The sequence below is a fragment of the Tuber melanosporum genome (genome assembly GCF_000151645.1).
Source record: "Tuber melanosporum whole genome shotgun sequence assembly, scaffold_17, strain Mel28".
NCBI classification, from domain to species: Eukaryota; Fungi; Ascomycota; class Pezizomycetes; order Pezizales; family Tuberaceae; genus Tuber; species Tuber melanosporum.
Window position 1 is genome coordinate 436,264 of NW_003298830.1, and position 23,862 is coordinate 460,125.

Here is a 23,862-nt window from a genome sequence, read left to right on the forward strand (position 1 = left end):
ACCCCAGCTCAATCACCTAACCAACCTACACGATTTTGTCCTGGATAGCCCCTGATTTACCACATCCTCTTCTATCGCAAGACTTGCACAGTACTTGTCTCTAGCAATAGATATCAGGAAGCAGGGTCGCGAATTTGTAGGGCCCTCAGATACTCACAGCTTTTTTGCCGTACTGTACTGTACATTTCGCAAACACCTGTCTCCGAGTGCTAGGGCAAGTATCATATCGTATAGTACCGGCATTGTGCCGCCTTCTCCGGACGAGTGGTAGAACCAGGCTACGGCACGTCGAGGTTGTGCGAAATAATGTTGTACCAGCACTGAGTTACTCACCATACAGTGCTGTTTACTGGGCCGATGTTCTCACGTTGTGTTCCCTAGTGAGACACGCTCTCTGCATGCCAGAACCCGGTAGTTGTTAGTCTCACAGAGCCAATAGAGAGACTCTGGCTTATCGGGATGTACGAGTACAAGTAAACTTTTATCCCCCCCGCCATGGGGCCGAATTTTTTGGCCCAGACCCTAGGTTAGCTTGGCTTGTTGTTCGGCTAGCCTCAAGTGGAATAGGAATCTATATCATATGCTAGAGAAAAACCGGCAGTCTCGTCATCTCGCCCGGTGTTTTAAGAGCTACTCCTTCACTCTACGGTACTCATAGATAAAACTCTTTACTCCCCGAATCCCTCCCTCAAATCCCAACCCGAATAGAACAAGCCCAATACATGGTACTAGGTGTACTACGAGTCTTAAACCTTTTCCCCTTTCAATCTTGCGTAAGTATTTGGGCCCTTTTGATTCGTTTTTTCCAACATTTGTGTGGTCTCCCAACTAATCCTAGATTTCTCTTTGGTAATAGGAAACTCAATCAGGCCCCGACCTTACACAAACAAGTTAGCAGCAAATCAACGACACAATTATCACAACACTCAAGTAGAGGACACCACGTTACCGAAGGTCATTACCCCCTTGGATTATGGTAAAGTTCATTAACAGACGAGTTAGCAGGGGCACAGACTCTCGTCACCCCCAACTAAGGGACCTACTGCCGTACATACGCGACAAGCGCCCGCCCACCAAACACGCCGCAAAACGATGTATGATAAGACTTGAGTGAAACTACCCTCGTTGAAACAGAATCTAATCTCTAATCGTAGGGCAAAACAAGACAAGGGAAAACCCCCGCTCCAGGGGAACGACTATTTGCGGTCACCACGGCCGGGGCAAAGACCGAGTGGATTCTCTTTGAGATATCAGACTACAGACCCAGCTCTCACGACAACCGATTCTGAAAATGGCGGTTCTTCAAGGACCCGCAACCATGCTTCTCGCCAACGGTCCATTGCTCCTTCGGAAGGCCAAAGAAGAGGACCCCTCAATAACCCCCCCCCAAATATATTCGATACTGGTATGGAATATGTGCCAGAACTCTCCAACCAGCCACCCACACTCAAGCTCCATGATCAATGGAATCTCGAAATGTGCCTGATAGGACAGGGGGAGGATGAGAAGAATTGCACAATGCTCAGGGTTAGGGATCATACCATCTGCCAGCTGTCTCAACAATTGGGGGAGAAAATAAAACATTCAAGAGCCGACAAGGAAGCAGGGAGCAGAACCAGCAAACCCACCAGAATTTCTGTCCATGCCAAAAATCCAAAGGTTCTGGAAGCAATATTAAGTGTCGTACACGGAATCAATACGAGCTGGAGGATCAATTGTTTTGAGGACTTTGTGAGTTTAGCCGCAACTTGTTGGGAGTTTGGATGCCGCACCGACAAGCTCACGACTCTCCTTGTTGGTCGCCCAACGTGGAAGCCAAACGATCCAGATGAAGGAGATCACGCCCCTATTGAGCAGTGGATATTTGCGGCCCTGGTTTTCGATATTCCAGAGATCTTCGAACAAGCTACCCATGAGATGGTTATGGACCTGGAGGGCACCCTAGAGGGCCCTGAACATGTAGCCCTTCTTCCAATGGAGTTGAGAGGTAAGCTCCATCCATTTCCATCGGCAACATGACTACTCCACAGTAACTAATGTGAGCGGGGAATTCCTACTATAGGAATAATCAAGCAAAAGGCGCATGAGATCTCGGAGGAGATAATTGGTTTTGTGAGCAGCTACATAAGCGAATATACAGAACATCCGGACCCAACTAGTGCGGGGGCAGCTGCGCGGGCATTTTTCACGACAGCTATGCAAAATTGTTTGAAAAGCGTGGGATATAGCCTCTTTAAGGGTGCGGTCTTGGAAGGCAAACCCCAGGGAGTAGTCCATCTACTTAAGGCCCTAGAGAATGATCTCCCTCGCATACCGCCAGGGCCAATTACCGTCAATACTGACCTATGCACCCTGGACCAGACGCCGGGCAGCCCAACTGCAGCATCTCACCACCCCGGACCCTCGAACTCCTCCAGCTTGCCAGACCTTCCAAGCGCCATACCCCCGAGACGGGCGAGGGCCGCACTTGTGATAGCAAATGCGGCTGTGGACCTATGGGATAAAAGGACAGTATTCGCGGACAAAATACACCATCTTGTTGCTAGCGACCCTACGAAAAAGGAGGGCTCAAAAGATACAGAGGAAAAATACGTCCAGCTTGTGGAAACTTCTCAGGAGAAACTCAGAGAGGAAAAATACATCCAGCTCGTGGAAGGTTTTCAGGAGAAACTCAAAGACGCAAAGCCCAAATGGAACTTTGCGGGGTTTGACCTGAAGCAGTTTCAAACATTTCCCGAAAACGACGTTGTGGAGGAAGGTGAGATGCACCAGCACGAATGAACCATAGTTACTTCTCTCAATGGAATGCTTACCATACCAATTTGATAAGGGTGAAGACTTGGCCAGGCGACCTGACTTTCCTCACTACTTTTCATAAGTAAATTTTCTCCGCTGCCAATCGCCTCCAAAGACTATATAAAATCCCCCACCTAATAACGGCCTGGTATCGCCCTGCGGGAGCACTGCGGGGACCTCTCATGCTTCTCTTACCGAGCGGAGCACCTAACCAGACAATGATCTGCTCGAAAAAAATCCCCTGGGTTGTGTATGATATAGAGTTCTCGATCAGAAAAAAAGACACCATTTCCTGATTCCCATTGAATTTCTCAAACTAAACGCATTTTCTTGTCATAGAAGCCTCTCTAATTTCATAACTCTTGTTTCTACTTTTAATATTTTATCTCTTGCCCATTCGCATAAGTATTGCTAGGATTTGAGAAGAAATGAATTGTAAACATAAATCTTTAAGAATCAATATGTATTTCTCGGGGTACGAGTTCATTCATCTATTTTGCCTTCTAAAGAATTAGATTGTCTTCCCCCTCGAAAATTCCCGAAGCCGAGAAAAAGACTGCGAGTGATACCCAATGGTCTCCGTCACAGCCGCAACTAACTGCAGAATACCAAACAAAAAGGCACACCATTAGTAGGCCCTACTCGCCGATTCGTAAAATATCCGGAGATATAGATGCCAGGATCATCGGATTTGGGTGTGGAGCGCTAATTCCTGGTGCTCTTACCCCTGGATGCTTTACCAATTGACAACCATCTCCGCTCCCAGATGATTGGTGGTCAAGCCAGCTTTCAATGTGGAGGCTGGGACCCGACAATCATAGCCTCGAACTTTGGCACTTAATTTGGGTTCAAGACACAACAAAAAAATGCAACGATCTGCGGGGTAACTGTTTCCCATGGCCCTCATGCGCAGGCAGCCATAGCCCGCCCCCCACATGTACCGGTATGGCACAGTTACCCCAGTAGCTCCCCAGAACAATCCAACAATCTCTTTCCACTGAGAATCCTGGTTTTTGACAGTATCATACCCCCTAGGAAAGATACTGTAGCTCTCACCTATTTGGGGCTTGGCATTTTCCGGCCCTCCATCATACGGAATCAAGGTAAACGATAAAGCCCAAACCGTTTGCCATAGCCCAAGAGTTGAGAGAGGCGACCTACACCACTACCGGTACGCCCCCCAAGCTAAGGAAATCCCATTGAACGACTCAGGTATTGGAAGCCTAAAGTCCCCCACCCCGCCCCCCGCCCCCTTCTAGTTTAACGTTCTCTAGGCAACCTGGTATGGCCAGCTCATACACAAAACCCATATCCCAACTACAGTAATGTTTCCTCCAAAGAAAAAAAAGGATAACAAAAGCCACCAATGGCATCTCAGTCTATCTCCAGAAATACCGGCAAAAAATTTGTACTGATTGGTGTTAAGTGAAAGCCTTGTGAGCTATGGCGTTCATGGCTGAGTTTTCTGGTTGGCTCCCCTCAGCGGGCTTTGCCGTCTTCCAAAAAAATATGATATCATACATAAATCTGGACTCTTGGCGGCAGATCACAGGTCAGACAATGGGACTCAGACGTTCTTTTGGGGGTTTCGCAGTGCTGTTGCCTACGGTTGACAAAACCCCTCAAGGTAAGAGTTGCTTTTGAGATCGCTATTACTCGAGTAGCGACCTATGAGCCGACCATACAAAATCCACCATTTAGTTTCCAGGGCTCACATATACTAGCTATACCGATGGCCCCGTCCCTGCGCTTTTTATTTTACTTTTTTGTCCACGTACACTTCCGGATCCTTCCTTATCCCTCAGAAGCTTCACCCCCAACTTCGATTCGGCGCTCACCATCCTCAACCCAACTCTCTGTGTGAATGGAGTTTCTAAAAACCTCGCAACACGGCCTGCCTAATTCTAAAGGGGAAACAAGCTACGTTACCAGTGTGGCGGCATAATATTCTAGGTGACAGAGCAGAGAGGCAGGACGCGAGTGAGAGTTCATGATGCCCAAACTGACCTTCTGCGAACCCATTTAGTGTCAGAGAGTACTCAGGCGCAAATCAAAGATTGAGATAGAACAGCAACCAAAATTAGTGACTACAACACAGGTATTGATGTCACTGCGTCCCAATCCTTAATTTGCGCCTGAGTACGTACCCCTCGAAAGTGTGAGTAAGGTCCAATACTTACAATTAACTAAGACCAAGATACCTCAAACCCTAAGTAACCCAGGATGATACCATTAAATAAGTTAAGCCCAGCGCTTCCGGGTATACGATGCAAAAGATGCCTAATGTACCTAGATAACGTACCAATTTCTGCGATCAACCTAGGGCCAAGTTATCCCAATCACCTGCTATTAGTACTTCGCCGATATTTTCCTCCCTTGACCATGGTAATCCCAGGTATCAGCTTAAGGCGTAGCTAGATAGTTGGCACTGGTTGCATGCTGAGTCAATTAAAAAGACACCCAAGCTTACGACTCAAGGGTCAAGTTGTGGCTGAATACTACTACCTGCCTCAGGCAAGAAGCACCCGAACAAAAAACAGGAGCTCGAAATATATATGGCAAAAGGCCCGTGCGTTATGAGCGCCCAGACAAAATCACGACAGTACTATGTGCACCACACCCTCCCCACCCCACCCCCAAATACCGCCCCTCCGACCGGCACAAGTTTCCCCCCAAGCTCCAGCTCTCATGACTATAGTACAACATATATCAATGTTTCAGGAGACCTCGTGAGCCTATCTGTCGAACTAAGTTTTTACCTAGACAACAGTCATGACCAGGTAAATGTTTAGTATCACCATTAGACGTAGTAGGGCTCCCCTAAGAGGTATTTTAAAGAGATGAGGAATCATTCCTAAATACCGTTACCTCCGGGTGGCAATCGTTCAATTACTTGTACCGTTGGGGATCCCGTTGTGGCTGAGACAGCTGTTTACCTCAAAAACTGTATATTTAACTCCATCTGTTATTTTTCCCTGTTAGTCGGATGCGCCTTCACAAATAGCCACCATCCATCCTTCAAATCCCAAGCCGGGGTGGCCTAAGTATACAAGTACACAAATAAACTCGGTTGTTCTCATGATGAGTGATATATTTTGAATTTAGTCTGGTTTCTTCCGCTCTCTATCACTACACTAGAAAGTGGAGCACAACTGATATAATAAAGACACGGATCTCAGTAGTTTGCTCGTACTACCCAGCACATACGCCCCAAAGAACAGAAAACTATTACTAGTCAGACAACATCCCCCCTTTCAAGTAATCCCAAATCTAATTTCAGTGTAAAAAACCATGATTTATTGCTGTATCGACAGAGCCAAGGTGCTATATAGAGAAATAAAGGAAAGCAAAACTGATCAACAGACCAACACTTACTTGATATATCATACCATACCCCAAAGATCGACGACCTACCAGCCTACTCTTGACATTTTCATACCCTAATCTCCAACCTACCTCTAGATCTCCATTTTCTCATCGGCTTTCTCATTCGCCTTAGCATCAACCCAAGCCCAAGAAATCCCAGCAATAGCACAGAACTCCCCCCCCTCCTCCACCCCCCTCCTCCTCATGACCAAAACTTTCGCCAAGATTTCATCTCCAATAGCAACTTCATCGCCGTCATCACAAACGTACACCAAAGGACCAGGACCTTCGGAAAGCTCAAGTCCAGCAGCTCCGCAGGCAAACGGGGTGATGTAGATGTGCACGCCACGGGCTATACCGCGGATACCACTCTCATTAATCTCAGTTATGGTCACTGTGAGCTCTTGGTTGGTAGCCACAAAGTCCTCAGTGTTGGTAGCGCCGTTGTTTTTAACCGGGATGAAGTTGCCGGACCGAAGACTGTCCGGGAAGAATAGGGACGAGTTGATGTTTCGGCTTGAGATTGTCATATCTGAGCCGGTTTGCGGTATTCCAATTCGTTGTTTCCGTTTTTATATGGTGTTGGAACTGGTGCTGTTAATGAAGAAATTCCTTGAGCAAGTGAAAATGATAACTCTTATATCCGTAGTATTCACAAGCTTTCAATATATGAAACTTGAATAGTAAGGTTGGTTTTTCGATATCTTGTTTTATTTTCCAAGAGGGCCAGCTACTCTCTTGTTTCAAGATTGGCGTTTCACACTTTCCAAAACAACGAAATCCTGCGATCCCTGACCCGACCACAACCGCCTATACTCAAGACATAACCCAACTTGAAGATCTAATAGACGAAGACCCACCCTTAGATCTTTTGAAGTCAACGTAGGATTAATACCTAGCAGTGTCGCGAGAGTCCGAGTAACCAAGCGCAAAATACAGTGATGTGTTTCCCAGATACCGATACCACAAAAGATCCTTCCACCGATCATTCAAGGAAAACAAAAACTACCACTCTCCCCACCCAGGAAGCGGTTTGAGCTGAACGCCAACTATGGTCTCATCCAATCCCACTCGATTCTACGGCATTATCTCTTTTTCTAAAGGCTGAGCTCAATTCAAATTCCCACCGCATTTCCCTTCTACTTGAGTTTTTACTGTGGCGGTATGATATCATACCTTGCCAACCATGGCTAGCCACTGACGACATTAACAGTCTTTGGCCACATTCCTCACCCAGAAACTCTCGCAAGACGGGCAGAAGAGCCACAAACTACCCTCAATCCATTAGTGAGCTCTCGCGATCACCGAAATCCCAGAATAAAGTCAAGTCCCGATTGATAGTGCCCGGCCAGCTTGATCCCATTAGTATCCCATTACCGGTATATTCATCATACGGATAAGTTAATATCTCCTAACGCTGGTCCGCTCACTTATGTGATTCACTGCCATCACGGCATAGCCCGCCAGGATTACTCAAGTAGAGTTGTCGAGAAAAACCTCACGAAGGCCGATCGGACGTGGCGCATTACTCGTACAGTAACGGTACCGGTACAATACAGTCTGTTCAGTGACAGCAATCAAAACACCACACCACCAACATCATGCAAGGATTAGATGCGAATAAGAGAGCGCCCCAAATGAGAAGTGAGCCGGGCTATTTCGGCCCGATGACGGTCGTGACGATGTCCAAGGCTGCTATGGCCAACCCGTGGTATGGTAATCGCGCATAGGAATACCGAAGTCAAGAAAGAGGTTATGGAACAGTTATTTGAGGTTAACCAGCCAAAAAAATGGTCCCTATCTGTTCTAGTTAACAGTTCCCAGTCAGTGAACCGGTACTGTACCGCACATTTAACCGATTAAGCATAAATATGGCCTGTTGCCCCCCCGAGACATCACATACAGAGAGATCCCCTATAATTCCCCTCCCGAACTTCAAATGGGCCATAAATTGGAGTTACTCATTGGTTTAGGGTTTGTTCGTAGCCTTAGTTTCATTGCTCCTCACGTAAGACTCACAAAACAAAAGTGTTAGCGCACTAGACGATGCTGAAAGATATCATACTGTATACGATATTTGGAAAATACTACCGTATCGCACAAAAGGGTAAGTTAAGATACTCGAGTAGCGAACATTAACCGAAACCGACAGGGATGTTCAGCCGCATTCGCCAAGCTCTTGTCCCCTCTCTTGTACCTCAAGAACTGTGCCAATTAACAACAATAGAACAAGAAAGCCTTTTAGCTGACTGTTCTCAGATAAGCCTCTAGGGATACAGTATCGTAATATTTTAGCACAATTTGTTTTGCCGAATAATGGGAGTAGGAGCGTTGGCAGAGCGTTTCCAAGAGCCGGGGTACCGGGAAGGATACGAGAACTTTAACAAATGCAGCTGTTGTTGGCTGGTTAACCTACGACAACTGGTAGGTAAATATCATAACCTTCAGAACGCCTTACTCGCCAAATCCCGGAGTAATCTTCTCCCACCTCAATTGTACCCCGTCACACAACCTCTCACATCACAGCCGCACCCCTGTGAGCATTGCCCCGCTTGGCGACCGAGACCTCGCCAACATTGAAGATATAAAACAACTCCCCCTTCTTCCTTTCTACCTCCCTTCCATAATAAATATCTGGCAAACAACCAACATGTCACCCCTACACTTCCGCGAAAGCACAACACCACCCGTATTCCCTCCCGCCGCAACAAAAAAGGACACGCCCGCCATTCCCGATCCTCAGGTGTTCACTATCACAACGCTGCAGCCGGTGGAGTCAGGGCTACCCACGGTTTCCCAGTGCGCTGTGCACCTGGAATTGCTCGAGGCCTTTGCACGGCTGCGCCACCAGGTAGATAAAGAAGAGGCCTTCTCCGAGATATTCGGGGAGGATCCGGAGAAGAATTTGTGGTGGAGAGCTGTGGTTGAGGTTGCTGTGGGGAGGTTCGGAATATGGTGGCAAGCTGTGAATGGGGAACTGAAGGCCCGGGAGGAAGGCGAAGCAGGGATGTCAAATAAGGGTAGTGGGGTGAAGATGTTGCCGAGGGATTTATTGCCGCCGTTGGATGTGCTGATGGTTTGGCATTCCTACATGCTCAATCCACGGAGGTACAATGAGGATTGTATATGGTTCGGAATGTGCGAGATGATGAATGTTGCTCTCCCTTATGAATATATCGTACATCGTACCCGCAGCCCCGCTTAAAATATAGCTGGCTAACAGGGAGCAGCATGAAGCCATTGACGAGGATAAATGGGATTACAAACTCTCCGGACATGCCACGCGATATTGGGAGAAGATTAGCCGTCAAGCGCCTGACATTCTCGAGGAAATTCTGTGGAAATCCCCGCCGAAAAAGTTTGTCGAGTGTCCGGCATGCGCGAGGGAGATTGATGTCTTCATCTGCGAAGTCGAGCTCGAGAAACGGAAACGCGGGTGGATCAGCGAGGAATTCGCAGTCCATTGTGAAGGCTGCGGGATGGGTATAACTATGGAATCACTATGCGCTGGGAAATTCAGAAAAGATATCAAATCACTAATAGAGGGCGGGGAGGATCTCCGGATGAGGTTCGTCTCGCAACACTGAGCCCCAAAGACAAGAATCAGCGCTAACAATCTCAGAATCACATCCCTCGATCTGCAAGGGGCAACATATCTCCACCCCTCGTCGCCCACATCGTTTGACGTTCTAAATTCCTTAAACACTCTCATCCGCACAACCTTCCCAGAGCCCCCAACCATCCAATCCCACCCAACCTTAGCCTCAATAATCGCCCAGTTAGGCACACACCCCATCCTCCCGCTCTTACAATCTTGTTATGTCGAAACCCCAACTCCCTACTCGCTAAACCTCTCCCTCGCTGTCCTCCGCCAGGGTTCCTTCGTGGACAAAATGCATCACCACCTCTGGATCCGCTCTCCAGCACTCATGGGCCGCTTACCCCTAGATAGCATCTCGCTAGTCCGCGCGCGCCCCGAAACCCGCAGCGTGGTGTTAATCAACCCCCCGGACACCTCCGGCTTCCTCCAGCGCGCAGTAAACAGATACGAGACCTACTTCTCGCTCTTCAAACTCCACCCCGGGAAAATCCTAGTCCCAACCATCGACATAGACCTAGTCTGGCACTCGGCCCTGCTCACGCCCGTCACTTACCGCGAGTATTGCAAGAATGTGGCGGGGAGGTTCATCGATCATAACGACAAGCTCTCTGAGGATACGCTGGACGATGGGGTTGAGTATACTAGTGCCGCGTTCGAAGAGGCCACTGGTGGGGAGGAGTACAGGAAGTGTTTGTGCTGGAATTGCGAGACGTCGTTGAATGAGAAGGTGAAGCCGGGGGGCGGAAAAGAGAGGTGGAAGTTCTGGGAGAAGGTTGCGGGAAATGAAAAGGAGAGATTAGTCAGGGTTAGAGTAGAGTATTATCGAGCGGCGGAGAAGAGGAGGAGGAGTGGGATGGCGGGGTTGGAGAGGGAGGGGTTGTTTGCGGCTATGAAGAAGAAGTGATGATTGTGATGGTTTCTTTTTCAATATATTTTCAGTCCTGGGGAACAACGGCGTTTGGGCCATTTAGTGGAGTACTATTGTTTTTCTTCCCCCTTCTCTCCCCTAACTCTTTAGCTAGTCATAGAAATCTCAACTTTGGTAGTCTAGACACTCTTTTCATACTCTCCATTTTCACCAATTTATCAAAAACCAACACAACCATCCCCCCCAGACCCACCCACCTCGCAAACATGAATCGCCCCGAGTCCCGTAACCCAAAGGAAACCACTTCACACTCTATCACTCGCTTAATTGTTCATCTTCCCAAAATTTCAACCCCCTGCACTCAGCCCCCTCGCATAGATAAACCGGCATTACCCCATAACAACCCTTGCTATTCTACCCATCCACATAAAGATCACAACCGCAACACAACCACACCAAGCAAGTCAAAACGAGAGAACAGGAAAATGACATCAACATCAATCATCCACTCCCTCCGTGAAACCCTGGAGAAGTCCGAATCTCTCGCGCGAGCTGTGAACCAAAAACTCAGCACAGTCCTAGAACAAGCCCACCCCTCGAGCGAAGTAAGGGTAGGCGAGGTATACCTGCTCGCAGTAGAACTAGCAGAGCTTATCGAAAGTTTGTACGAAAACCTGAAGAAGGCCGAGGAAGCAGTGAGAGGGGCTAAGAAGTTGGTTCCCCAGGAGGTGGAGGTTGAAGAGGTTAGGGAGGAGGTTGAGGGGAGTATGAGGTAGTGTGGGGTGGCTGGATTTGTGGCTTAAATTATTGGTGGGCAATTGCTGGCTCGGGGTGAGCAAGGGGAAATCAGCAAGTGTCTTGCGAATTCTTGGAAATCTGGAGAAGTCCGATAGATAGAATTAAATTTACCTCATCCTTGATAGATCCCTCCTTGGAATACGTGAATCGCTCAGGAGTTCCAACCCCTTTGTTCAAGTGCATTGGCCCTGACAAATTCTTCACGTGACCCAATTCGGATAGTTGGCCTGGAGATATTAATGCCCTCCAACCTGCCGCGAGCATCCCCACCCCCACACGCTATACATATCATTGAAAGGGATGTCCAAGGAAGCCAGAAACCATAGCATAACCAGGGCTTCGAATGCCACTAGCTACACTCCACTCCCCCCCCCCCCGGTATGCCTGATCTGCTCTATCGATACGACAGAGTTCTTACGGCGGGGAAGGAAATTGATTAACTAAGTTAAAGACCAAACCCCATATTTGACGAGAGAAATAAGAAGGGAAGAAACAAAGGGATACTACAAACCAAAGCCTACAGTATATGATATGGCATGTGCCACATTTCTACCATCTGGGTAGCTTACAGCGACCACTCACCCCGAACGTGTGTAATATACCGATGGCTGCAACACTAGCTCTAATGTGATGGGACTCACCCTCCACCTCGCCAGGGACCCCATGCTTGGAAGCAAATGAGAGAAGTAGCAACCTGTAAGGGATTGCCAGATCCCTTCTACTCCCAGATAAACATACCGCCACTGGGTCTTGGGATTTGGTGGCTCAGATTCGCAGGTCGTAGCTAACTCCAGTCACATGTTATCACTCGAGGTTTTGGACAAGGACAGCAGGAAACGAGGCGATGGGGGTACGATAGGGTGAATTGTGCTCAACAGGCGCTGTGCACCAAAGTTTCTCATGTAGGGTGAGCATCCGCTTCTCTCTACAATATTCAAGGACGATCCTCCTGTATCGTCCAAGAATATCATTGACTAGCATGGCTCCGCTGCCCCCCCCCATAATCCTTCTATAGTGGGATTCATTTTTCCCCACCTTCCCGAGATATTCTCAGAGATCCTTGATATAACGGGTGTTGTGGCACTGGCCCATCCAACGGTTTTCAATGAACCCCTGGTAAGTTACCATCGCCGGAGATTGCCACCCCACATGTTAATGAAACCTACCATTCCAAAACCTGCGAGGAATGATACAGTTAACTAAATGACCAAAGACCTAATTTGTAACCCACCATAAGAGATCACATGTATATATACACGGCTAGATGTAAAAGAGAAGAAAAGAAAGAGAAAGAAAAAATGAGAAATGAGAGCGGAATCAGATAAGTTAGGACTAGCACATATAGTACAAGGTGTTTTTAACGGGGAAAGAAAGGAGAATCAATCCTCCGAACACTGATGAAAATTTTGTTCCAGCAAAGCAGCGGACAAGAAATCAATACGCACCAGACTAAGAGAGACTTTTGAGCCATGATAGTAGGGCGGGGTGGCCGCATAAAACAACATCCGATGTGAGTGATCTTGGGTGATTGTGTGGGGTTGGAGGGCACTCCCCAGAACAGCCTCTATACGGGGTTTATATTGTCGTTTTTCTGATGGACTGGTACTTCTGTGACTTCCGTCCTTCTGGTAATTTAGTTCCAAGAGCCCGGCGGGTGCGTATGAAAGGGTGGGATGGGTAGTAGGGGGGGCACACAGTCAGTGAGGTCCAAAAACTCCAGACACTGGCTAGGTGTAGGCTAATATGGTGCTGTACCTCTATTACCGGAATAATAGCGAAATATAGCCCGGTGGCGGAGACTCTGCTAGGACAAAATGTCATTCCTTAGAACTGTGAGTAAAGGATACGAGGGAGCTCAACGCTTGGCTTCAAGGGACTCGTCTAGTAGGAGGAATTAGCTCTAGGAGCTTATGTCCCATGGCCCGTATATTCGAACCGCCCGGACTCGTCTACGCTTATACGTGCTCCCCCATCGCGAACTTGATGGAACGCCGGCAAAATGTGTCCCGGGTATTAATTTTCAGACACCGAATGAACGCAAGGACCGAATTCACAGTAGCAAATTCCCTCCGTTCGCCGAGGCTTCTACATCCTCCCCGATCAACGTGACCCGACCTCCCTCTCCTGCGTACCAATCTCGACTATCGTAGACTCGAGCAAAAATTGCCATTATTATATCCTTCAATACCGAACGAGCCCACCCAGTTTCGGGAATAGAATCACCATTCAAATGGCTCGCATAACCCCCCTCTGAATTGCAGAATGCTCCGAATATTCCATATCATACCCAAACAATCTGTTTCAAATTTCCCACCCCGCTCACTCACCAACTCGCGTTTCCAACTTATTCCATCACCCTCACACACCGCTTAAATCTGACTCAAGCTTTAGCCAAAGAGGGCTCTGTCAAGATCAGGTTAAGTCTCTGTTTTATCCTCTTTCCACACAGATCATACAAGAAAGCGTTCCCAATATGACAGGTGTTTCCAGTGAGTCATTATACCTTAGAGATCGAATAACCGAACCATGTGCTGCGCAGACAAGAATCCCCCACTCTGGAAAGGGGAATGAAAACGCACCAGAATAGAGAGCTGCTCAGCTCCTGTAAAAGACAGTAAAAATATGGGTAAAATTCTCCAACGCCACGGGTACTTATGTTCTATTCCTCCCATACCGTGCAATCCCTCCAATACCGCCAAGATTATCAGGCCATCTTAAGGTTATCAGATAACCGAATAAACAAAATAACAGAACGGATGGAAGAGCATCTGTTGTCCAACTATGACAAAGATCTTCTCCCTGCAATTAACCTGCTTTGGGTATTATGGAACATACTCCTCCTCCTTAAAAGAATTGAAATATACCCTTATTGGCATCGTGCAGGCAAAACAGAGCCCAATTTTATTTAGATAAAATTATAGGTGGGTAGGTAGGGGGGTATTTACTAATTCAAACAGGAGAAAAACGTATAAGAATAGGTGGAATGGAAACATAGGTGGGCAGGTCGAAGGGCATATTCTAGTATAGATAGGAGAAAGCCACTTGCTTTCATGCATTACCTTTTGGTAATCTGCAATGATTGCACAGCAATATAAATCTCAAAAGAGAAGCCATAGTACTGTAAATCTATGTTGTTTTCTATAATATAGATTTACTTTACAAAGGCTACATTTATCCAAGTAGAACATAAATACCTGTGGTACTAAAGCCCGTACCAGCAAAAATAAAAGAAAGAAAGAAAAAACATTAGGCCTTGATAGAGGAGTCAAGGCCAACGATACAGCACTTTCTGCGATTAGTCGAGTTGCCACTATATCTTCTCACAATTTACAGCTAGAGAGCAGGCAAGAGCTCGAATAGGATGACCTCAACGAAGCTTTCATGCCTACCAATTCCGGAAACGTTCAGTTTCATACAATGGCCTGTAAGCAGTTACTATTCGGCGGAATCCTCACGTGCCAGGAGGTGATTCAGGGCAAATGCTTGGTCCTGCGCCATGTGGTCCCGAGTGGAGGAGACCAGGCGGAGCAGGAGACTAGGGCATCATCATTGAGATGGTGAGTGGAAATAAGTAGAAAAAACAGCAATCACCACAGTCCTTCAGTCCCATCATACTTCTCTCTATCGGAAGGTCGCTGACATTTCTCAACCTCAAACCCTTTCGGCTGTGAGTTCCAGAGGCGCATGAACATCAGTGTATCATACCACACGAGGGCGAGGGCTAGAGCTTAAAAATAGCAATTCATGTATATAGGAAGCATTTGATACGAGACCGAATTCCGCCTAACCACTAATACCAAATTTTGTACCGCACACACGACCCTGAACACTATTGAAGCAATGCGGCTAGGATAATTAACACCCGTACCAGCTCCAGCTATCTAGCCTTCGCCTTCGCCTTTCCCTATGCCCATGAACCCCCAAATCCCGCCTCGCGCCAAGTCGAATCAAGGACAACCGGGCCAGCGCTCCTATGACAATAGACGTAATCTGTATAGAGGAGGCACGGAGATTGAGCCCACCTCAATACCAGTCTTGATTCCTAATCCCGCCTTTGCCAAACCCAAGCTCCAAGAAATACTCCAATACTGGTTTCGGAGGATCACAAATAATCACTCGTTCTAAGTTTCTGTGCTTCTCAGCCTCGCCAACGCCCCGAGCCTGACGTATCCCCCCCCAATCGGATCCCGAACACCTCTGAGCCTCTCACCGCACAATACGAGTAGAAGCCCTACTGCGCTACGAAACCCCCTCGACATCTCCTATTCCAGCAATCATACCCGGCGTATCGTAGCACATATGCAATATCTGCCCTCCACGGAGCCTAAGATCCGTTAAAGCTACCGGTACTGTAGAAAAGTCGCCTTAACTCAAGGGTCCGATTCCACGTTTGCGACGACCAGCCTCTTAATAGTTCACCGTGGACTCAGCCGCCATGGGGGTTTGTCGTTGAGGATGTAGGCCTTGGGACTCTACTCGTGGAAGCTACCGTTGGTTAATTCACTACATTTTATGCGACGCGTCAAACACCCCACTATGATAACCAATAACCCCACTTGGAAAGCCTCAAGGCTGCGAAACAAGATGGTACCGGTACGAGTGCAAATCGCATTTCCCGAGGTGGAAATGCCAAACCTAACACACCCACCTACGACCACGCCTACTCGCCGTATCGCATCTCCCGGTAGGATCTGTAGACTGCCGTACCATAGGGCGGAAGATGGACCCCCCTCCGTCGTCGAGCGATTCCCCATCCCATGCGTGAATGGTAGGGAGGGTACGATAAGCGAAAGCCATGGTAAAGTAATATCTAAATTATTGTAATTATCACATCCCACTTCTCGGATTGCTCCCACGATATGATAACAGCGCCGCATCTCATCAAGGAAAACCACTATGATACAACTGCGCACCAGGCAACCACCACCTTCCCCGCCGCCGGGCACCCAGAGCAGCAGCAACAGCACTCCTCCCGGAAAAAAACGTAAAACAAAACAAATACCTCTCGTTTCACCAGCCCCATAAGTACCCTAGCCTTACCGACATAAAACAGTGGCAACGCGATACACGTGAAGATTCCAATATGACTGAGGTGGTACAGTTTGGCAGTTCCGGTCAAAGACCCGAGAAGCACCAGAAAAAAACCCGCCTTAACACTTGCTTGCATATGGGTCCGGTATTCCCGGCACAGGTGTGAAAGCACAAAAAACGAATCTTACCACACGACAAAACATAGGTTTTTCTAGCGATGACATTTTGCGTTGGGCCTTTTGCTTGATGGGGGGGACAATGAAAGGAATTCTCAAGGGTAGAGGGCAGAACCCTAGCTGAACGGAAGAGCCCCAACCGCCAAGATCCTCTAAACCCTTTGATGGAGATATCTGGTCTGTGCCCTGACGGAGGGGGTGCCGCCGTTGGGGGGAGGAGGGGGTTCTGGAATTCAACGGCACGGGCAGATGGATGGGCGGGTGGATATTCCCGGGTTCGCTCGATGAATGGGGGCGGATGGAAGTGTTCCTGGAGATGACTTGGGAAGGTGTTTATTTCCGAAAAAGTGTTTTTTTGGTGGGACCCCTTGAGGACTCGAGGAAATTAGAAAGCTTTTCTAAACCCCAATTTGATTGCTAACTGTAAGTCGGTCAAGGCTGAGACGCCATTCCCTCAGGAGTGCAGCCAGGTGAATTGGATTGGACGGATCTCTATTTTTTTATATCCCACCCCTACTGTCAGACTATCATATGATACCTACGATAACTCGAGTACTGTACAGTAGAGTTTCTAAAATTCTCGAGAACACAGACACTTTTTTGCCAAGATACTGCTAAAATGAGAACCCCTGAACCCCTGGTGAACCCAAAATTTTCTTTTGAACAACCCAAATGAGACTCCAGTAAGTCCAGTCGGTCGGTGTTTTGTGCTATCCTTAAATTTATTCGATTTGTTCTATTTCGTTTCAGTCCGCTTTTGTTTAGGCTTGATGGCGCGGGGGCTGGCTGGTTGGCTTACAGGACTAGAACATAAGCTAGCGTATTATACTCGAGCAACAGTGCCTCATATCATACGAACAGACCGGCGAAACACCTAAAATTTCGTGCCCTGCCTGTGTCTGAGAACAGAGGTTAAGAAGCCAAAATTTCTATTAGCTAACTGAAAAGGCACCGCCGACCCGGCCATCCACCTTCTGGCACTCCAAACGGCGTAAGCCAAACCTCCCCCCGCTGCGTAGACCTCGGGCCATAACTAATATTAGGTATGATATATAGCCACTCCGACGCTGATAATGGCCGGGGAATATCGCGCTCGGCCACCGGTATCTGGTATAGTACCGTCACTCGAGTCCTAGCCGATTCCAAAAGTGTCAGGATACTAAAAAAACGACTACAGTAGTTGAGGGTTAAGCTCTCTTCTTAGTCATTCATGTCTCGGAAACTGACAGGGGCGGCACAAAATTTTCAGTGTCTTGCCGGTCTAAGAGGTGGCCGTGGCTGGGAATCAAATGAGTGAGGTTCTAAGAAAATTTGGGTAATTTTGGTGGAGATTAGGTGAGGTTCATTCTGACCTCTCGGTGACTTTCCACCTCCCAGGTTTTCATCTTTTCCTCTGGTGGGAAACTAGGGAAGAACCAAGGTACAGTATGGTATCATAATTATCATGGCCGGCGGTGGAAATTGAGAGGGAGATTCTCCTCGGGGCATAGGGTAAGAACCGGTAGTCTACTGGAGCAGATTACGGTACAGTGCTGTATGATAGATAATACGATACAGCACCACCGCCATCCATCGTATCTACTGTATCTGAACTAGCCATAAAGGTACCGTTACAATACCAGTATCTCACGACAAATCTACAATGGGCCAAGGCGTACTCGAGTACTCGTACAGTGAGTTACTTCTGCAAAATCCGCAGACGAAAATAATTCCATAACACGTAACGCACGATACAGTGCAGGTACGCCCCCGATTGAGCAGCGAAAAACTTGCTGGCGCCTCCACAGCACTCTACTCGATACATAGATAATGCCCCTACACGTGAATGGTAAGTCCAGCAGAGGAAGGGCAAAAAGAAATTCACCACGGAGTGGTATTAAATATCTCAGCGCGAACGCTATGAACCTCACCGAGCCTGAGCTCTGAGTTGTCCATCCGTGATCTCGCTCGCACCCACTTGCAGCCGGCAAGCAAGCAATCAATCAAGCAGCAGGCCTGAGCAGCAGGAGCAGAAGTGTGTTTGCTTGCTACTGTAGCTATTCAAGCTAGCGGAATCGGTACGCACGTTTTGGGGATCCCCCTTCTGTCTTGAGCTCTTCTAGTAAGGCTTAAAATCCCCTAACCCTTTCTAGGAGCAAAAAGTGCGCTAGCCACCGCCACGGGAATACCGCCACTAGTTAACCGAGCAGACGGATTCGAGAAAAAGTAAGTTGGACCCTTTTCTCACCTCCACGATCCCGGGCCAGCCACTAGACGGCGTTAGATGGGCTTTCTTCCTCTTGTATTTTTGCCACTGCTTGTGCTCGAGTCCTCAAGCATGTGTGCGTGTTTTCCTTTCCCTTTTTTTTTTTCATCCTTTCCTGCTTTCCCTCCTCTTGTTCCCCACATGAAGAAAGAAAGATTCGACGAGCTTGCATGATAATTTTGTCACTTACCCTTCCGTTTTCCTCATCACGGAAGCTTCGCTCGACGATATCAGGGGTGAGGAAGAAAGGAAAGAGGGTCCAATTTTTAATCCATTTTTTTGCTTCCTCGCATAGGGTTTGCCGGGAAGCAAAGTGGTTATTGGCGATGAGATGTGAATGCGTGGAAACTCCTGTGCTGTTTCGCTGTTTTTTCTTTTTCTTCTTCCTTCCTTCCTGCGATGCAATGTGAACGAAGTGAGCATTCGCTGTTTAGTCAAGTTCGGGTTCCAGGATTGGCATTCTTCCTTTTCTTTCCGTAGGGGTGCCTGGTGCTTGTATCAGTGGGGACAGGATTGACAAGGGAGTGGGGGTTCATTGAGATTTAGACGAGGCGATCTCAAGTGACAGGTCGATTTACTGAATTTGGCATGACAAGCTACGGTATCTATGACACGGTCGTCGTATCTCCTTTGGACTGGGATCTTTTTTTTTTGCCCTCGAAAGGGGGGAGATGGGGGTGCATGTCTGTAAAAGGTCACGGGAATTGGGAATGTGATGCTGGTAAATTGTTTGGTGATCTTGTTTATGGTAACCACGCGGATAGGTAGGTGATTTAGCTGTGTGGCGCTTGTTACGAGTAGACTGCCGATAGGTGTGGAGAGATCGGGTCGCTGGAAATTGGCAACGAATGAGCTGTTGGCTTTTGACGACAGAAGGCGACGACTTTCCTCGGGCTCCTTTGCCATCAGTATTTTTCCCTCGAGAGAGTTTTCTTTGACCAAAGGTTTGGATGGCGACAAAGGGTGTCATGATAAGCCGGTGGGATATGATCATCTACCGCTGATAGATACTGTAGGCGGAAGGATGGAAGGATGAATCCAAGCTCTGACATATGAGAGGATAATTGATTGCATGTTCCTATCAGCAGTATGTCCAGCATCTGTAAGCGTAGGGAAGAAAACTTGAGATATAGGATGGTACAGGCGAGAAATTGACATCTCTACTACTATATGTACTTGTAACCCGCATAACCCCACCGCGCGCTCCATACATAGGAATGATGGAGTTCCTACGTGCGAGATATGTATGCGCAAGCTGCTCGGTGGTGATTCCTGTGCAGTTGGTTCAAGTGATGTCTGTGCAACAAATTTTTTTTTCTCGTCTTCTCTATCGGACAATGAGAGACATACTCTCTGGCTTGGGGGTGTGTCCATTGCTTTTTTATCACTACATGGGTCATTCTTTTCTTGTTTGTCCTCGGAATTGGAACGGGTTGAAGGCACATCTCTCACTTTAGTAGTACCTACAACAAAATAGTTGTTTTTCTTTTCTTTCTTTCACTAAAAGCCTCTCCTGTAGATTTCCATATTTAGGTATTATAGATAACTTGGAAAGATTTTTAATTTTAATTTTAACTTTTATTCTTTACCCACCATACTAATGGTTACAATTTGCAATATGATTCAGAATTTAGAAGTAAAAGTTCCTGAGAGAAATTAGTACTTTCCTAATACAGTCACAACTTGAGTCATCTAGCTATTTATAAATATTATTCTGTTACAAATACAATTAGAAATAAATTAAATAATAAAATTCTCATTATAATTAAGAAAGTAGTAATCTCAGACTCTTTAAGAATAAATATTAGAATATTCTTAGAATATTACTGTCTCTTCTAAATATACTATTACTTTATTTAATACTTACTTTTATACAATTTTTCAAATTGTTATTTTAAATTCTTATTTCAACAACTTGAATTATTTTATATTATAAGTATTTAATACTAGATAATAAGTTTTATTTAATATTAAAATTACTTATAACTTGAATTATTTTATCAGTAGAAAGTATTATCAGTTTAACTAGTAATCTGTTAAGAACTTTATTTTAATATTATTAAGTATTTTATTGGTTATAAATTATACTACTTTTAGGTGAAATTTTGATACACTTATATAATATTCTACTATATTTTTTATTCCTAATAAAAAAGTAATATTTTGATTTAATATAATTAGCCTATTTGAAATACCTATAATTGTGACAGAATCTTATTATTTCTTACTACTGTAACTAGCTTAATATTAGCTTTTACTTACTCAAAACTTGAACTTTACCCAGTATCATAGTATATATATTTTTGCTTATGCATAAGCTTTTTTAAATAGTTATAATTTTCTTATTTTCTAATTTGTACCTTTAATATGTTACTACCTATTTCAAGTTGAGTATCTTTAGATACTATAGTTACTACCAGATTAGTATATTGGCAATAACTATTTACTTTATCTTGTTTGAATTCTATAACTTGTTCAATTAGTTATATCCTGTCACATAAGCTCTTTACTTTGAGACATTACTTTATTTTAAATTTTACCACTATTAAGCAATATTGTATATTTTTCTTGAATAGGATATTATTATTATATTTCTTAACTACAGTCTTTTGCATTTAAAAAGCCTACAATATTTTGAGAATAAAGTCTTTCAGAATACTTTTCTTAATATACTACAAGTTAAATAATTATTTTATCTTTTCCTCAACTTTTCTATTATAGTAGAAGAATACTTACTATATCCTAGGAGCAATTGAGGAGTGATCCAGACAGTAGTATCCTAAATGTAATTAGTTTGTTCTGATTTTTACGTACTCTATCAGGATTCTATGTAGAAATTTTGCCTTATTATATAGAGTGATGATTTATATTTATTGTTAGAAATATTTTCCACTATAGATCAATTGTTTATTGACTTGAATATAATTTTACTATATTTTTAGAATTCTCTCCATAATCTTCTCTACTAATAATTTTGTTGGGTAGAAGCTAACTTTAATATGCATTGAGAAGACTTAGGCCAGAATCTTTAGTATAGGCAGAGATTATTTACATCAGTAAAAACAACTTTTACGTTGGACAAAAGGTGTCTGCCCCATGTGTCTCCAGTCTCCTGCATTTTATGTGTTCAGAAGTTAGAAGTAAGGAAAATTTGTATTACAATAGTAGCCACAGTACTCTTGCAGACCCTGCATCCTCAGACAGGTGGTAGAAAATGTTCTCACTTCTGATAGTATGTGAGGAAATGCACATTTGTTTTATGCCTCCAATAGCTTTAGCCTAAGCTAGGAATCTTGGAATCTATGCAAAGAATTATACCTATGGGAATTTTCATCAGAAATTGTTATCTGCTCATTATTAATGTGTACTCTAATGTAGACTTAAATTAAATCAGAGATAATAACACATTTTTCACTACTACTTCCACAACCATACTCCTACTTCCTACTCTAAACTGACATTTACTACACATATTACAAACTTAAGAGACTTATACCATTCAATTCAGCTCGATTAGAGTATTCTAATAAGCTATAGGAGGTCCAAATCTGACCACTTATTGTGAAGTTAATCATCTTCCTGACTCTTGCTGTCTATGAGTTGACCTTGCTATTAGGAAAGCTAATTTGGTCTACAGGCTCCGCAAGTCTAAGGGGCATATACTATTTGATTCAGCGCGACAAGAGTATTCTAATGAGTTATGGCACATTCATATCTGATTAGAGATTGTGAAGTTAATCATATTCCTGACTCTTACTATCCAGGTGTTGACATTTTCATCTAGAGAGCTAACTTTGTCTGCAGGCATGGCAAGTTTAAGAGGTATATACCATTTGATTCAACTCAGCACAAGTATTCTAATAAACTATAGCACATCTATATACCACTACCAATTGTGAAGTTAATCATCTTCCTGATTCTGACTATCTAGGTAGTGGCATTTTCATCTAAAGAGTTAACTTAGGCTACAGGTATAGCAGGTTTAAAAGGTATAGACCATTCGATTCAACTCTGCAAGCATTCTAATAAATTATAGTACATCTATATCTGACTCCTGTTTGAGAAGTGGATTATCTTCCTTACTCTGACTATCTGTAACGATCCCTCCTTGGATAGTTAGTTCTTGGTGATGGGGAACGATACTTCTCTTCTCCTTCTGTTTCTTTCCTTAGTCGTACGTTAGCACTAGGCCTCTGCATACGTTACTGATAGTATAAGACCTCTGTCTTCTATCGGGAATATCTATCGTAAGCTTTCTCTAACTCTTCTTCGTAAAGAGCTTTCCTGGGCGTTGCAATAAAGATAAAGATCGTAAAAGTGTTTTATATTTCTTAAAGTAATAAGTAGGAAAAGTACTTAGAATTCAATCTAATTTTATTTATACTAGTACTGCCAACACCGGTATACGACCAGTCTCCCCCACACCCCAAACAAACAAACCATCTAAAATACACTACCGCAGACCGTTCCGCCCCGCAACTACTCCTTCCAAATATAAATTCAAAAATCACTACCTACGTGGGCTCACGGGCGCTCGTGACCGCTAGCGTCACCCCGGATTTATGTGTCTTCCCACCCCACTACCCAACCACCGTCTCATACCCTCACTCCTATCTGCCTCCAGCACAATTTGTCCCACATACTCAACAAAGGAAACATACAGTCTATTACAACATCCCTCCGTCCTCTTATAATGTAGTCCCAGATCCAAGTATCTCTCGGCCAGAACCATCCCACAAAACGAACAACACTCTTCTTTCAACAATTCATTTGTCTTAGCCCACTGCAAAACTACCGACATTTGAGTCGCGAGGTCCAGCTTGTCCCATTGTTGGTACTGAGAATGCCAAAACTGATCGTGACATGTTTGTAAACAGTGGGGCTTTTTCTCAAAGTGTTCGGCGAAGGTGACTCGCTTCTGGGTGGCCGTCGCAGAAATCGTAGTTCCACAATAAGGACAGTCGCAACGTCGCTGGTTGGC

General features: G+C 45.4%; 2 protein-coding genes; both read left to right on the forward strand.

Moving 5' to 3' along the window:
• Positions 1-580: 580 nt before the first annotated feature.
• GSTUM_00005026001 (uncharacterized protein) lies at positions 581-3,103 on the forward strand (the record flags this gene model as incomplete). XM_002837010.2 has 6 exons in its annotated part: positions 581-648; positions 709-773; positions 857-954; positions 1,006-1,094; positions 1,155-1,987; positions 2,063-3,103. The coding sequence occupies 6 exons, from the start codon at positions 581-583 to the stop codon at positions 2,779-2,781; spliced, it is 1,872 nt and encodes a 623-aa protein (XP_002837056.1). The 3' UTR covers positions 2,782-3,103.
• Positions 3,104-8,812: 5,709 nt separating this feature from the next.
• Positions 8,813-10,812, forward strand: GSTUM_00005027001 (uncharacterized protein; the record flags this gene model as incomplete). XM_002837011.2 has 3 exons in its annotated part: positions 8,813-9,340; positions 9,393-9,730; positions 9,785-10,812. 3 exons carry the CDS (start codon positions 8,813-8,815, stop codon positions 10,665-10,667), a joined length of 1,749 nt encoding a protein of 582 aa, XP_002837057.1. The 3' UTR covers positions 10,668-10,812.
• Between the last annotated feature and the right edge of the window lie 13,050 nt (positions 10,813-23,862).